At 33.9% G+C, this 17179-nt stretch overlaps 1 protein-coding gene and 1 pseudogene across 2 annotated transcripts in view; one reads left to right on the top strand and one right to left on the bottom strand.

Annotated features, from left to right (window-relative positions):
- Nucleotides 1-1157: 1157 nt before the first annotated feature.
- Nucleotides 1158-17179, bottom strand: part of Ppef1 (protein phosphatase with EF-hand domain 1) — a 129632-nt gene continuing 113610 nt past the window's right edge. For both annotated transcript variants that reach the window (XM_071606021.1, XM_027927299.3), the window contains 4 exons: nt 13176-13282; nt 4426-4589; nt 3039-3123; nt 1158-1883 (listed from right to left, as the gene is read on the bottom strand). In XM_071606021.1, coding sequence (XP_071462122.1) covers nt 1666-1883; nt 3039-3123; nt 4426-4589; nt 13176-13282 — 574 coding nt within the window. In that variant the 3' untranslated portion in view covers nt 1158-1665. The remainder of the gene's footprint in view (nt 1884-3038; nt 3124-4425; nt 4590-13175; nt 13283-17179) is intronic.
- On the top strand, nt 12163-12253 carry LOC114086189 (U2 spliceosomal RNA; annotated as a pseudogene).

Below are 17179 nucleotides of genomic sequence, written 5' to 3'. Positions count from 1 at the left end.
ATCTACAGTTTTATTCCTTTTTCACTCATTCATTAATATGATTATCTTTATATTGGGTTTTTTCTTTTAATTTTTAATTTTTTTTGTTTTAATTAGTTATACATGACAGTAGAATGAATTTATGCATTTTGATATATCATACATAGATGGGATATAATTTCTTCTTTATCTGAGTGTACATGTTGTAGAATCACATTGGTCATGCAGTCATAAAGTAATAATGTCTTTTGTTCTACTATCCTTTCTATCCCCACATTCCCTCCCCTCCTATGTTGGGTTTTAATTTAATTGCATTATGATCAGAGAAGGTAATATCTTTGTTATTGATTGGTATTTAAGTTTTGTGCTCAATTTTTATATATGTTCCATATGGGTTTGAAAATAATGTATATTCTCTAAAATTGATTGCAGAGTTGTATGTGTGCACATATACACATCTATATAAACACTATACACACACACACAAGACCACAGGCCATCAGGTGGGTTAACTGAGTTGTCCAATCATCTATAAACTAATTTTTATTTACATGATCAATTACTGACAAAGATATTTAAAAGTCACCCTCTACCAACTTAACCTGGTAAGTATATAAATTTTTATATAACTTTTAAACCTTTATTATTAGATGCATATGCATTCATAAATATTATATCTTCCTGGTGAATTATTCCTCTTCAGTAATGATGTTTTTTTTTTTATCCCCAATGACATTTTTTGCCTTAAAGTCTAACCTGCCTGATATTAATATTGCTATAGTTTCAATTATGCTTTTTTTTCCTTTTTCCCCCTTTAGGAGTTTCTTTTACTTTCCTGTAAGCTCAGTTGTCTAGTAAAAGAAAAAAAAAATTTTTTTTTTTTTTAAATTTTATCCATTATTTCTGGTGTGTGGAGCAGGCAGGATTACAGGATCTGGCATGTTTCTAGATCTTGAAGTTCTAAAACTTTTTTAAAAAGCAAAACATATACTTACTTTTAAACAAAAATCTCATTACATTTGACTCAAGTTCAGAATAGCAGAATAAATTGCACAGTATATGCATAACCAAGGCCCCATCTTATCAATGAAGGTATCAGACCATATTAATTATAGGGATCAATGTAAATGTATTCACTTAGTACTACCATCAGACATGAAAAAAGTTTTTCTCCCACAGTCTTCCCCAACAATATAATGTGGTCCCCCTCCCTGAAGAGTGGTTTCCCCACAATTAAGGATCACTGGTTTATGGAATCTCCAAAAAAGATTACAATTTAAGGATGGAAATAGTTTATTCCATTAGTAGCTTGGTATTCCTCCTCCCATCCCTCAGTTACAGTTGTTGAACTTAATAGTTCTCTCTGGTGCTCTGTGGGTTCCTTTCAGGATGTTTCCAAACTGCTCCGGTCTCCCAATTAGGTGGCATCCAAGAGACCAACACTAGGCTCAAACCCAGCTTCTCAATGGCAATGGGTGAGTTCCAATATTAGAGGCAAATCTTATCAGCTGATATTTAACCTAGTCTACCAATTATAGTTTGCTAAGGGCTTCTGACACCCATACTGTGTCTGTTTATGATGGGAATTGGGATCTATTATTCTCGATTACTGACTATGAATTTCGGTGGTCCTGGAAAAGATTGTGATTTGAGTTCAGCTGTTTACAAGGAGCCTGAGGGAAGCTTTCATTTATAGTTAGCAAACTTGGCATTTGATGTGTTCAACTTCTCATATTTATGCACTACATGGAAAGCCTTTAAAAACTCATTAAAGTCAATGCTTCCATCTTTGTTTAAGTCCATTATATTGGCAAGCTCATCAACTTGGGAATCATCAATATCAACGTTGTAGTGAGTCCTGAAAAGTTTCCACATGGCCCGAAATTCTTCCATGGAGATCAGGCCTAAAAGAACATAGGAGAGAGTGGTGAGTGTTCATTTCAAGACCTACCTCAGGGAAGGATGAGGAAGCCACACTGATTGAAATAGCTCCAATTAGAAGCTCACTAATATACCTGACTATGAAGACACTGACGGAAATGGAGGTAAGGTCATAAATGTAAGCAGCAATATGTCACATGTCACTTTCAACTACCAAGTCATTCTGAGATTATTCTAAATCCAGAATGAGTAAACAGTGAAGAAATGTTAAGGGGATACGAACTGTGGGACTAGATGTAGTAGAGAAACTGCAAGAACTAAAATCTAAGGGTGAGGGACATGGAAGGACAACAGAGCAGAGAGTGAACTCAAAGCAGAGGGAAAAGGTACCTTGGGAATCAATGATAAGATTGCAAAGAATGATGTTGCCTTTTATATATATATATATTTATATTTATATTTTTAGTTTTCAGTGGACCTTTATTTTATTTATTTACATGTGGTGCTGAGAATCGAACCCAGTGCCTCACACATGCTAGGCAAGTGCTCTCCCACTGAGCCACCACCCCAGCCCCATGATGTTGCCTTGTTAATAGGCAATAATTTACTTACATGGGTTAATTGTTGTTTTTTTGGTGTTCAAAGGTCTCTGCAGTAGGGGAATGGCTGATTTTTGTTTTCCCTTGTGATGCTGGGATCAAATCCAGGGCCTTGCACATGCTAGGCAAGCACTTTATCACTAAGCTAATTCCCAGCCCTAATATATATATTTTTTTAAGTTTGAAAAGAAGTTAATTGTTCATCAAAGATAAATAGAAAATGAGTTTTTATAGCTCCCAGTCTCCCAAACAGAGCCAGAACTCTAGGAATGATTTTTATTTCAGGAGTGACTAAAATATTAAAATGGAAAGTAAATTATTCTTCCATCTATGCTGGTGATTTAGAAAAGGAGCTATTCCAGTTTGACCAATGGCTATTGGGCTTGTATAGAATTCTATGGTCCAAAATACAGAATTTTGGGCCAAACTAAAATAACAACAACATTAAAAGTGAATTTGATTCCTTCAAATTTCATCAACTTTGTATGAAGAATGAAATAGATGAAAACAGTTCTAATTTCAGAGAAGCACGCCAGTCTTTTCTTTCTACTATTACTGAACTAATCAAAGTTCATTTACCTGAGTGATCAGAGTCAATGACATTAAATATGATTTGCAGGTCAGATCGGTATCTGTATAGAGTTTCAATTAGAGTAGATTGGACCTAAAACAAAGATTTTCTGAGTGTTAAAACACAAAGAAATAATGACATAGATTAATTTTAGCAAATGTAACAAACACAAGACATCATCACTAATTCAAATTATATGATTGAAATAGAAATTTGAGAAGGCAAGCCTTCTGTTGGCCCAACCATGCTTTTTATTTTTTTTGGTACTGAGGATTGAATCCAGGGGTGCTTTACCACTGAGCTAAGTACCCCAGTCCTTTATTTATTTTTTATTTTGAGGTTGGGTTCAAACTTGTGTTCCTCCTGCCTCGGCCTCCCAAGTCACTGGGATTACAGGTCTGTGCCACTGTGCCCAGGTTGGCCCAACCATCTTTAATCAGATAAAATATCTTGCTCTATCTGATTCAAATGTATGATATGTCAAGGTCATTGTACTGTCATGTATAACTAATTAAAACAAAACAAAACAAAAAAAGATCTTGCTCTTGTGTTCCTTAGGGGACCAAAGTAAAAAGGCAGCAATAAATAACAATTGCCAACACATACAGAAAGCTTTATGTGTATCATTTCATTCAGTACTTGACAACCATAAGGAATAGGAACAGACCATTATTATGTCCATTTTACAGATTAGAAAACAAAGTAACTTTCCCAAAGGTTATGTCACATAGCTATGAATCTGACTCAGCTCTCTGAAACCAAGATCTATGATCTTAATCACCATGGTAAACTGCTTCTGAAGTCAGGCCAAAAGCCTCCTTCCTATGGATATTTTAGCTTTCAAACTGCACTTTTACTTCCCTTTTCTGTTTTTCTCATCTTCCCTGCAAACAATCAACCAAGTCCTAACTCCAATCAGCTCAATGTTATAACTAATTACTGATGAAATGTTAACTAATAAGAGCTGAAATCTGATAACTCCCTGGGCTATTCCCTTTTTATTAAGAGATTTTATGCTTTAAAATTCTTTAAGACATATTCTAGTTCATGTCAGCAAGTCTATACATGGTTTGGAATACATTAACTATTGTTAAGCGGTATGCTGCATGAAAGAATGAATGTCATATCTGCCCTTCTGCTGGACAGTACTTAAACAAGAATCACATATTTGACATGAGTTTTCATGCCAAAGCTTTTTCCTTTTTCTTTTTGTCTATCTTTAAAAGGTATAAATTTTCTGAACAGACCACAAAGTACCTTTGGCCTTTTCTGAAACTGCCACTCCCATCCATTAGATGATTCCATTCCTAACTTTTCAAAGGATTGAGTTACTTAGAGGTTGTCCCAAGGGTATTTCCCCCAGCCAGGTTTTAGTTGGGGCTATGTGTCACTTGCCTCTTTCACAGGTTTTTCAATGTGGACATCCTGGAAGCTGGACATGTAGTCTACATTTCCATTTTTGTCTATGTTTACCAGATGCAAACTCAGAGATCTCCATGGTAAGTTCAGCCCCAAAATGCTCTCCATAGAAAAAGCCCATTGGGCTATTGAAATTTTTCCTAACAACAACAACAACAAAAATAAACAAACAAAAAAGCACCCATATAATTTGTTATAATTTGACAAAAAATACGTATGTCCCTTGGCAAAGCCAGTAACAGCATGGGGTTTTGAGGCCTGAGGGCCTGCTGGTTTCCTTCATGATCTGTCCTACTCTGGTCCTAGAGCTCTGAGGAAGAAAAAACTAAGGATAGTCTTTCATATTCCACAGATCTTGCCTGTACTGTCGTGTGTAAGAAATCATACTTAGGGTATTAGATTGTTTTTGCCTTTTTCTGATTAATGAATTAAGGTATACCTATTTATTATAGAAGATTTAAAAATATACAAAGGATAAAAAATTTAGTTTGATTTTTAATATTTCAGTATATTCTCATCTATCTTCCCAATCTTTTCCCAAAAATATTAAATGTAATTTTTCAAAATATAAGTATCTTTATTTTTCTGATTATTAAAAATTATTCATTTTAAATGATTTTGAATAAATATAAAACAATGTTATAACTTCTATTTTTCTATGTATATAAATGTATATATAGTTTATTTTTCTTAAAATCAAATATTATTGTACTCCAGCATTACCACCACCCCCCCCCACCCAGGGTTAAGGACCAAACATAGGGCCTTGCGCATGCTAGGCAAGCACTCTACCACTAGCTAAATCCCCAGTCCCCATGTATGTTTTATATACATGTATTGCATATGGCATAACACACATACACACAAACATTTAGTCTAACCTATTTTTTATTTTACTTACATCATGGACTTCCATCTATGTTAATAAACATAGATCTATATTGTCATTTTAATGGCTATGAAACTATTCCATTATTTCCTTAGGACCATTCCTAGAAGTGGAATTGAATGATCAAATGGTATGCAGATTTTTAAGGCTTTTGATAAACGGTCATCCCTTGGTATCCATGGGGGATTGATTCTAAAACCCCCTTACGGATACAAAATTCCACAGATGCTCAACTCCCTTATATAAATGATGAAGTGTTTGCATATAACCTACATATAGCCTCCCATATACTTTAAGTCATCTCTAGATTATTTATAATACCTAACACAATGTAAATAGTAAACAGATTGATTTTTTTAATATTTCAAAATATTTTTCCCAATATTTTGTCTTTTTCTTTTAAAAATTAATTTATTTATTTTAATTAGGTACATATGACCTCAGAATGCATTTTGATTCATTGTACACAACTGCAGCACAACTTTACACTTCTATGGTTGTACACAATGTAGGGTCACACCATATGTGCACTCATACATGTATCTAGGGTAATGATGTCCATCTCATTCCACCATCTTTCCTACCCCCATGCACCCTCCCTCCTCTCCCTTCCCTTTGCCCAATGAAAGTTCCTCCATTTTTCACATTCCCCCCCACCAAACTCCCTTCCAACCCCACCCTACCCCTGTTATGGACCAGTATCCACTTATCAAAGAGAACATTTGGCCTTTGTTTTTGTTTGGGGGTGGGGGATTGGCTTATTTCGCTTAGCATGATATTCTCCAACTCCATCCATTTACCTGCAAATGCCATAATTTTATTCTCTTTTACTGATGAGTAATATTCCATTGTATATATATACACCATAGTTTCTTTATCCATTCATCTATTGAAGGGCATCTAAGTTGCTTCCACAGTTTAGCTATTATGAATTGAGCTGTTATGAACATTAATGTGGCTCGTTACTATAGTATGCTGATTTTAAGTCCTTTGGTTATAGACTGAGGAGTGGGATAGCTGGGTCAGATGGTGGCTCCATTCCAAGTTTTCTAAGGAATCTCCATACAGCTTTCCAGATTGGCTGCACCAATTTGCAGTCCCACCAGTGATGTATGAGTGTGCCTTTTCCCCAACATCCCCGCCAATATTTATTGTTGTCTGTATTCTTGATAACTGCCATTCTGACTGGTGTGAGATTAAATCTTAGAGTAGTTTTGATTTGCATTTCTCTAATTACTAGAGATGTTGAACAAACATTTTTTTCATGTTTGTTGATCGAATAATGTATATCTTCTTCTGAGAAGTGTCTGTTCAGCTCCTTAGCCCATTTATTGATTGGGTTGGGTTTTTTTTTGGTGTTAAGTTTTTTGAGTTCTTTATATATCCTGGAGATTAGTGCTCTGACATGAGTATGGCAAAAATATGCTCTCAAAACGCAGGCTCTCTGTTGCAATATTTTATCTTAATGGTGCACTGTAAATGCAGTGGCATCCACCCTTCTAGTGAGTTACACTGGCACCACAGTGGGAGGGCTCCATCCTCTTCAGTCCTAGCCAATTAGCTGGAAACCAACTCTGAGTGGAGGTCCATTAGTAAACTTCTGTCCCACCTAGTGGGCCAGAGCTATTCCCTCGGCAATGTGGTCTTAATTTCAACCTTGATTAGGAGTTAAGGAATTCTTCTAAGTATGTACTATCCTTGAATACGCTCTCTCAGCTTTAGAGATAATAGCTCCTCTCTATACTTGCTATTTCAAATTTTTTTAAGAGTTCTCTTGTATCCTTTTTAATAGTTAATCATCTTTTACTAGTTAATAATTCTTTATATTAAATTTCCCAGTTCAAATTATTGATGTGGTTTCTGCACCCTAAATAGACTCTAATACATACACTAATACATGGAAATGAAATAAATTTTTGTATATTGACTTTGTGTTTGACAACTTGCTAAATTCATTTATTAATTCCAGTAGTTTTTCTGTGTATTCCTTTGGATTTTCTATATTCTCAATTAAGTTGTCTACACTTAGCGACAGTTTTATTTCTACTTTTTAAAGTTTTATTTTATCTCTTTTATTTGCCTTATTGGACTGGCTAGCATCCCTACTAGAATGTTTAACAGATGTCCTGATAGTGGGCATCTGTTATTAGTTTCCTATTGCTTCAATACCAAATTAACACAGACTTAGTAGTGAAACAACACAAAGGTATTCTTTTACAGTTCTGGAGGTCAGATGTCTGAATTAGCTTCCCTGGGCAAAAGTCAAGGTGTCAGCAAGGCTGGTTCCTTCTGAAGGCTCTGAAGAGGGGAATCTGTTTCCTTGCCTCTTCCAAGCTTCTAATGGTTGCCTATGTTTATTGGCTTCGGGCCTCTTCTTCCATCTTCAAAGGATTTCAATATCTGGTTCCATCATCATAGAACCTTCCCTTCTAACTTTGCCTCCTCCTACATACTTCTTAAAAGAACCACTGTGATTACATTAGGCCCACTTGATAATGCAGGACAATCTCCCCAGGTAAAGATCCTGAAGTTAATCACACCTTGAAGTCCCTTTTTTCATATAAGGTACCATACTAAGATTTGGGAATGAGAATGTGGACATAAGCCTACCAGAGCATCTTACTTTCATTCCCACTTTTTCTCCATCAAGTATGCTGTTTGTTATAAGCTTTGATAGATATCCTTTGTGAGATTAAGGAAGTTCACCTCTATTTAGTTTTCTAAATTTTCTTTTAAATCATAAAACTAAGGTGAAATAAATGTTTTCTTATTTTGAGAGAATTATGACTTCTTTAATTTGTTAAAGTGGTAAATTACATTGATTTATTTTCGAATGTTTAAAAAACCTAGAATTCCTAGCATTCCTAGGGGGAAAAACAACCTGGTTGGCTAATATTTCATTTAGGATTTTTTTTTCATCTAAATGCATCATTGAGATGAGACCTTAATTTTCCTTTTCCATAATATTCTTGTTAGGTTTTGATATCAAGGTGATGCTGATCTCCTAAAATAATCTGGGAAGTGTTCCCTCCATTTCTGATATTTTATAAGACTTCTTTTCTTTCTTAAATGTATATTGCAATGATTAATAAAACTGAGAGCAGAGCTTTCTTTTCATAAAGTTTTAAACTTTCAGATTCAATTTATTTAATAGTTACAAGATTTCTCAGATTTTCTATTTTTGTGTCAATTTGTGTGTGTGTGAATATGTATATTTTAGGAATGTGTCTATTTGGTCTGAATTTTGAATTCATTGGCATTACAGTTTTTACAATACATCTTATGATCTTCCTAAAGTCTGCAGTAATACCTTTTTCAAAGTTGGCATTAGTTATCTGTGCTTATGCATGTGCACTCTCTTCCTTATGCATTTTCTTTTACTAGTGTTTTATCAACTTTGCCAGTTTTTTCAAAACACTATTTTTTCACTTTGTTAATCACAGTTTCATCTTTTAAAATATATGCATTTAAGGTTATCAATACCTCTCTAATTTGCATTCCATAGTTTTAAATGTTGTATTTTCATTATCATTTGGTTTCATTATTCTAATTTCCACTGTGATTTCTTCGTTGATCCAAGGATTATTCAGAAGTGCATTTCTTATTTCCAAGACAAAAGAGGATTTTATGGCTAGATTATGTTATTGAGTTGTAGCTGCTTTCACTATGCCAGAGAATTAGTTTATTCTATAATGTTTCCAATCCTTCACAATCTGTTGAGATTTGCTTTATGTGCCAGTTTATGGTCAATTTTTTAAAATGTTCCATTTGTGCTTGACAAGAATATGTATTCTGAAATGTTGGGTGCGGCATTCTTTGTATGTTTCCCTTCAGGGAATGGTTGCTAATATTGTGTTGGTCTCTTCTTTTTGTTCCTGAGAGAAGAGCATTAAAATCTCCCACCTTGATGGTGGATTTTCTTACTTCTACTTGTTCTCTCTGTTTTTGTATATTTTTGAGGCTATATTAATGGGCGCATACACATTTGAAATGGATTTAATTGGCAAATTAACTTTCAATGTATTGTGTATACAATTCCACTGTCAACTGGCTTCTTTTATAGCTGTTGATTAGTCTATGAGTCTTAACTGTTATGCCTTTGTTTCAATGTTTTTACTCCCTAACGACTTTTATGATTTTTCTCTTTGCTATTAGTGCCTTGTAGTTTCAAAAGTGTATGTAGCTGAAGATTTAATTTTATTTATACCTATTTGAGAATCATTGTTTCTCTTTACCTATCACTTTAGCATTTCATCAGTGCTAGAAAAGTCTGAGGCATTTTACATTCTTTCTATTCTCTCCTCTTAGTACCTTGATTAGATATACATTAAACCTTTATTTATTTATTTATTTTAATTGTTGATAAACCTTTATTTTATTTATTTATGTGTGGTACTGAGAATTGAACCCAGTGTCTCACACATGCCAGGCAAGTGCGCTACTGCTGAGCCATAGCTCCAGCCCCAAACCTTCTTATTTTATTATTCATAACTCTTAATCTAATTCTTTCTTAAGCAGTGTCTAATATTCTGTTGAACATGTCTAATATTCTGTTTAACAAGTCTCATATCTATTTGGTTCTTCTTCAAATCATTTTCTTTTTTTTATTTTAATCTTTTTTTTTAAATTTTTTATTGTTGGCTGTTCAAAACATTACATAGTTCTTGATATATCATATTTCACACTTTGATTCAAGTGGGTTATGAGTTCCCATTTTTACCCCATATACAGATTGCAGAATCACATCAGTTACACATCCATTGATTTACATATTGCCATACTAGTGTCTGTTGTGTTCTGCTGCCTTTCCTATCCTCTACTATCCCCCCTCCCCTCCCCTCCCCTCTTCTCTCTCTGCCCCCTCTACTGACATTCATTTGTCCCCCTTGTATTATTTTTCCCTTTCCCCTCACTTCCTCTTGTATGTACTTTTGTATAACTCTGAGGGTCTCCTTCCATTTCCATGCAATTTCCCTTCTCTCTCCCTTTCCCTCCCACCTCTCATCCCTGTTTAATGTTAATCTTCTTCTCATGCTCTTCAACCCTACTCTGTTCTTAGTTACTCTCCTTATATCAAAGAAGACATTTGGCATTTGTTTTTTAGGGATTGGCTAGCTTCACTTAGCATAATCTGCTCTAATGCCATCCATTTCCCTGTAAATTCTATGATTTTGTCATTTTTTAATGCAGAGTAATACTCCATTGTGTATAAATGCCACATTTTTTTTATCCATTCATCTATTGAAGGGCATCTAGGTTGGTTCCACAGTCTTGCTATTGTGAATTGTGCTGCTATGAACATCGATGTAGCAGTGTCCCTGTAGCATGCTCTTTTTAGGTCTTTAGGGAATACACCGAGAAGGGGAATAGCTGGGTCAAATGGTGGCTCCATTCCCAGCTTTCCAAGAAATCTCCATACTGCTTTCCAAATTGGCTGCACCAATTTGCAGTCCCACCAGCAATGTACAAGTGTACCCTTTTCCCCACATCCTCGCCAGCACTTGTTGTTGTTTGACTTCATAATGGCTGCCAATCTAACTGGAGTGAGATGGTATCTTAGGGTGGTTTTGATTTGCATTTCTTTGACTGCTAGAGATGGTGAGCATTTTTTCATGTACTTATTGATTGATTGTATGTCCTCCTCTGAGAAGTGTCTGTTCAGGTCCTTGGCCCATTTGTTGATTGGGTTGTTTGTTCTCTTATTGTCTAATTTTTTGAGTTCTTTGTATACTCTGGATATTAGGGCTCTATCTGAAGTGTGAGGAGTAAAGATTTGTTCCCAGGATGTAGGCTCTCTATTTACCTCTCTTATTGTTTCTTTAGCTGAGAAAAAACTTTTTAGTTTGAGTAAGTCCCATTTGTTGATTCTAGTTATTAACTTTTGTGCTATGGGTGTCCTATTGAGGAATTTGGAGCCCGACCCCACAGTATGTAGATCGTAGCCAACTTTTTCTTCTATCAGACGGCGTGTCTCTGATTTGATATCAAGCTCCTTGATCCATTTTGAATTCACTTTTGTGCATGGCGAGAGAAAGGGATTCAGTTTCATTTTGTTGCATATGGATTTCCAGTTTTCCCAGCACCATTTGTTGAAGATGCTATCCTTCCTCCATTGCATGCTTTTAGCCCCTTTATCAAATATAAGATAGTTGTAGTTTTGTGGATTGGTTTCTGTGTCCTCTATTCTGTACCATTGGTCCACCCGCCTGTTTTGGTACCAGTACCATGCTGGTTTTGTTACTATTGCTCTGTAGTATAGTTTGAAGTCTGGTATCGCTATACCGCCTGATTCACACTTCCTGCTTAGCATTGTTTTTGCTATTCTGGGTCGTTTATTTTTCCATATGAATTTCATGATTGCTTTCTCTATTTCTACAAGAAATGCCGTTGGGATTTTGATTGGCATTGCATTAAACCTATAGAGAACTTTTGGTAATATCGCCATTTTGATGATGTTAGTTCTGCCTATCCATGAACAGGGTATATTTTTCCATCTTCTAAGATCTTCTTCTATTTCTCTCTTTAGGGTTCTGTAGTTTTCATTGTATAAGTCTTTCACCTCTTTTGTTAGGTTGATTCCCAAGTATTTTATTTTTTTTGAAGATATTGTGAATGGAGTGGTTGTCCTCATTTCCATTTCAGAGGATTTGTCGCTGATATACAGGAATGCCTTTGATTTATGCGTGTTGATTTTATATCCTGCCACTTTGCTGAATTCATTTATTAGCTCTAATAGTTTCTTTGTAGACCCTTTTGGGTCTGCTAGGTATAGAATCATGTCATCTGCAAATAGTGATAATTTAAGTTCTTCTTTTCCTATTTTGATGCCTTTCGGCCTTTTGGCTAAGATCAAGTGTAGTATCTGTTCTTATCAGTTCAAATCATTTTCAATGCATGTTTGTGATTCCATCTTTTATTTCTTCAAATATTTTATATTCTGTATTTGATAATTTCAATATCTGATGTCTTTGGGGGAACTAAAGCTATTGTTGTTTATTTCTGCTGACTCTCACTCACGGTAGCTCATCTCCTTGTTTGGTAATCTTTGATTGTAAACTCATATTGGCTAATCTTTTTTTTTTAATATTTATTTTTTAGTTTTTAGGTGGACACAATATCTTTATTTTATTTGTATGTGGTGCTGAGGATCGAACCCAGTGCCTCGCACATACCAGGAAAGTGTGTTACCACTTGAGCCACATCCCCAGCCCATATTGGCTAATCTTAATCTCTAGATATACTAGTGGATAAAATTAGGGATTCTTCCCTCAAAGATGGATCTTCTTGACAGGAATCAGAAACAGTACATACTTACAACTACCCAGAATCACTTTGAGGGTACAAGCACAATGTGGAAGTTCCAAATTCCACCTTTCCACCTTTCTACTATACAATAGTTTAATGTCAGGATCGATTGCTACACCACATTAGCATTTGCCCCAGGACAATCCAGCCTTTTATGCTTGAATGTTGCTCCATGATCCCTCATGTGGTTCAAAAAGAATGGAAATGCAGCCAGAAGGTTTACCATACTGGGAGGCTGATAAATGCATTAAAATTATGCCCCCTCCAGCATCTAGCTATTTCCTTTCACCAGAATAGTAGTCTAAATCAGGATTGTTTTTGATATTTTTAGTTAAAAGAAACTTACTGAAAATGAGATATATGCCTGTTTTTGAGAGAATAATGGATTTTAAAAATTTTTATCTCTATCATTCCATTCTAGCAAAAATAGAGAACTGAAATCCTAAGGAAGCAAAGAAAATGAAAACTGATACATGTCACATACAGTAACATGATATGTTAAGAAATGGTAAGCATTATATAATTTTATTACCTGATCGACTGTGGTCTCGAAGTTGGAAAGCATGCATGAGGTCAGTTTTTCGTGAAATTATTCTCTCTTTTAATATCCTGATGGCACTAGTTTCCATAGTATGTACCCTATGTTGAGAAAACAATAATTAATGAAAGTTACATGAACAATTATCTTCTGTTTCATTTTAATGTGCTGTTACTACTTACTAGTTTCTTTTTTAAATGAATTGCCTAAATTTACACATACCATGGTGAATATATGTATTTATATGGTATGTACATGTCATATATACATATATACACACACAAGTATATATACACACACATGCTTTTTGTTAATTTTTTTTATTGTTTTTTTAGTTGTGTATAGACTCAATGCCTTTATTTGTTTTTATGTGGTGCTAGGATTGAACCCAGTGCCTCACACTTGCGAGACAAGTGCTCTACCACTGAGCCACAACTCAGTGTTTAAATTTTAAAAGGACTGCAAATAGTATCTTCTCTTGGATTTCAAAGATTCACATAAACAATTGCTTGAGATAGGAAAATAAAAAGGCTACATCAGATACTAAAATTTACCATTAAGTTACTAAAACAAAACAATAGGTATTGACATAAGAGAGGACATATATGAGTAGAAAATCACAGAAATTTCATATATATCAAACTATATATTAGAATAACATATGACAACAGAAGTATTACAATTCAGTAGAAAGAGACAATTTTTTTAAATGGGGCTAGCATAGTTAGCTAACCATCTGGATTCAAACTTCTCAGAAGATTTACAAAAATAAATTTAAAATAAAGAAGAAACAGAGGAACAAAATTGTCATAAGATATACAGTTGTCCCTTGGTATCCAGGGAGGATTGGTTCTAGGATCTCCCATGGATACAAAAATCCACAGATGTTCAAGTCCCTTATATAAGATGATCTATTATTTGCATATAACCTGTGAAAGCCTCCCATATATGTCAAATTATCTCTATTTTATTTATATCTAGTTTAATGTAAATTCCATGTAAATAGTTGTTATACTCTATTACTTAGGTAATGATCACAATAAAAAAATCTGTATATGGTCAGAAGAGATTTATTTTTATTTTTATTATTCTTGGCAGTACTGGGGATTGAATCCAGGGTCTCACACATTAGGCAAACACTCTACCACTGAGCTATACCCCATCTCCAGATTTAACCTTTTTTTGTTTTTGATGTGAAACCCTTGGATATGAAAGATTGACTATATATTTTTAAAAAAAGCAGAATGGCAGGTACAAATCCAATTATACCAATAATATGAATAGATTCATCAAATCAAAACAAAACAAACAAATCAAAACAAACAAGATCCAACTATATGTTTTATACAGAAGACATATTTTATATTTAAAGATACAAGGAGTTTAAAAGGAAAGGAACAAAAAAGGAAATATTAGAACTAGAGTGCCCATGTTAATAGTAGACCAAAATAGACTCTATAGCAAAAAGTGTTAATTGGGGATATTTCATAATGATTAAATAGTCAATCAAGATAAAAAAATTTAAACATATATTAACCTAACAGCTGGCCATAAAACTATAAGCCGCAAAAACTAACAAAATTGAAGAAATAGGCAACATTAATAGTTAGGGACTTCAATATTCTATTTTTAATAATGAATAGGACAACTAGGAGAAAAATCAGGAAGGATCTAGGACTTGAACAGCACTCTAAACCAACTAGACCTAACAGATACATATAAAACACTCCACCCCCACAAAATATATATGCTTTTCTTTTTTTTTTTTTTTTTTTTTTTGGTATTGAGGATTAAACCTGGTGGTACTTTACAGCTGAGCCACATCCCCAGCCCTTTTTATTTTTGAGACAGGGTCTCCCTAAGTTGTTTAGGGCCTTGATAAATTGCTGGGACTGGTCTCAAACTTGTAGGTCTCCTGTGTTGTTGGGATTATAGGCATGCACCACTGCAACCAGCCAGAATATGTGTCCTTTTAAAATACATGTGGAACATTTTTCACAATAGACCCTATGCTAGGCCATAATAGAAGTCTTAACTGTTAATTTAAAAGGATCAAAACTATTAAAAGTATCTATTCTGACCACCAAATAGATAAATTTAAAATTAATGACAAACAAATCCATAAATTTTAGAAAATTAAACAATACAATTTTAAAGAACAAATGCACGAAAAAAGAAATCATGGTCTGGGGATATAGCTCAGCAGTAGAGCACTTGCCTAGCATGTACAAAGCCCTGGGTTCAATCCCCAGTACAAGGGGAAAAAAAAAAAAGACAAAGAAATCATAAGAGAAATTAGAAAATAACTTAACATGAATTAAAATTAAAACACCACAAACCAAAACATATGGGATCTAACAAAAGCAGTGATTAAAGGAAAATTCATAGCTATAAATGCCTATAAATTTATAGCTATAAACACCTACATTAAAATACATATATTATAGCTACTAATACCTATCAGTATTGTATTAGCTAAAATACCTATAGCTATAAAGGCCTATAAATACCAATACTAAAAAAAGAAGAAAGATCCCACTCAAATTAATAATATAGTCTTCCACCTTAAAACTAGAATAAAGGAATAACCTAAACCCAACGTAAGCAGAAGGAAGGGAATAATAAATGGGACAGAAATAAATAAAATAGAAAAATAGAGAAAATCAACAAAAAATTATTTTTTTGAAAAAGATCAATAAAATTGATTAGCCAAGAAAAGTGAAGACTCAAATTTCTAAAGTCAAAAATGAAAGAGGGAACATCACTACTCACCTTCTAAGGGAAAGATAATTATAAGGGAATACTATGAACAATTGTACACTAACAAAATTAGACAATCTAGATGAAATGAACAAATTGCTAGAAAAATACAAGCTACCAAAAACTAAAAAACAGAAAAAATGAACATGCCTATAACAAGTAAAAAGACTGAAGTAATAAAACAACTCACCAAGAAAAGCCCAGAGCCAGAAGGCTTCACTGGTGAATTCCACCAAATATTTAAAGCAGAATTAATAACACTCATTAATGACATCTTTAAAAAATCAAAGAGGTGGGAATATTGCCCACTTGAGAAACCAACATTATCCTGATATCAAGACCAGACAAAGATCACAAGAAAATTATAGACCAATATCTTCTTATGAATATAGATGCAAAATCCTCAACAAAATACTAGCAAGTTTCAACTATCAACATACAAAATGAATTATACACCAAGAAAGTAGAATTTATTTCAGGAATGCAAGTTTTGCCTTATATCAACGTAATACCCTATATTACTAGAAAAAGAGACAAGAACTATATAATCATCTCAATAGATACAGAAAAATATTTGACAAAATCCATCAGTCTTTTTATGATAAAAATAGCTAACAAACTAGGCATAAAAGGGAACTTACCTGACCTAATGGGTGTCATCTACAAAAAATACATAGCTAACATCATACGTAATGATAGAAAACTAAAATGCATCCCCCTTAAGATCAGGAAAAATACAAAGATACCTACTCTCACCAATTTTATTCAACATTGTACTGGAGGTTCTAGCCAGGACAACCAGGTAAGGAAAAGAAGTAAAAGTATTCAAATTAGAAAAGAAGTGAAACTATCTGTATTAACATAATATGATCCTGTATAGAGAAAATTCCAAAGAATTTGCTAAAAAACAAATTCATCAAGATTATACAATACCAGATCATTACATAAAAAATCAGTTATATGTCTATGTACTAGAAATGAATGATTCAAAAACAAAGAAAACAATTCCAACATAAAAATAAAATACTTAGAAATAATTTAACCAAATAAATCCAAGACTCATCCACTGAAAAGTAGAAAACACTATTGGAGGAAATTAAAGGAGATCTAAACACATAGAATATTCCATGTTCATAAGATTGGAAGACTTAATATTGTTAGGATGGCAGTGGCTCTCAGATTGATCTACAGGTGTCAACATATTCCCTACTAAATTCCAGTTGACATTTTTTGCAAGT

This window comes from Marmota flaviventris, chromosome X, assembly GCF_047511675.1.
Source record: "Marmota flaviventris isolate mMarFla1 chromosome X, mMarFla1.hap1, whole genome shotgun sequence".
Classification (NCBI taxonomy): Eukaryota; Metazoa; Chordata; class Mammalia; order Rodentia; family Sciuridae; genus Marmota; species Marmota flaviventris.
The sequence above is the reverse complement of the archived record's forward strand: the minus strand, read 5'-3'. Positions and strand labels throughout refer to the sequence as shown.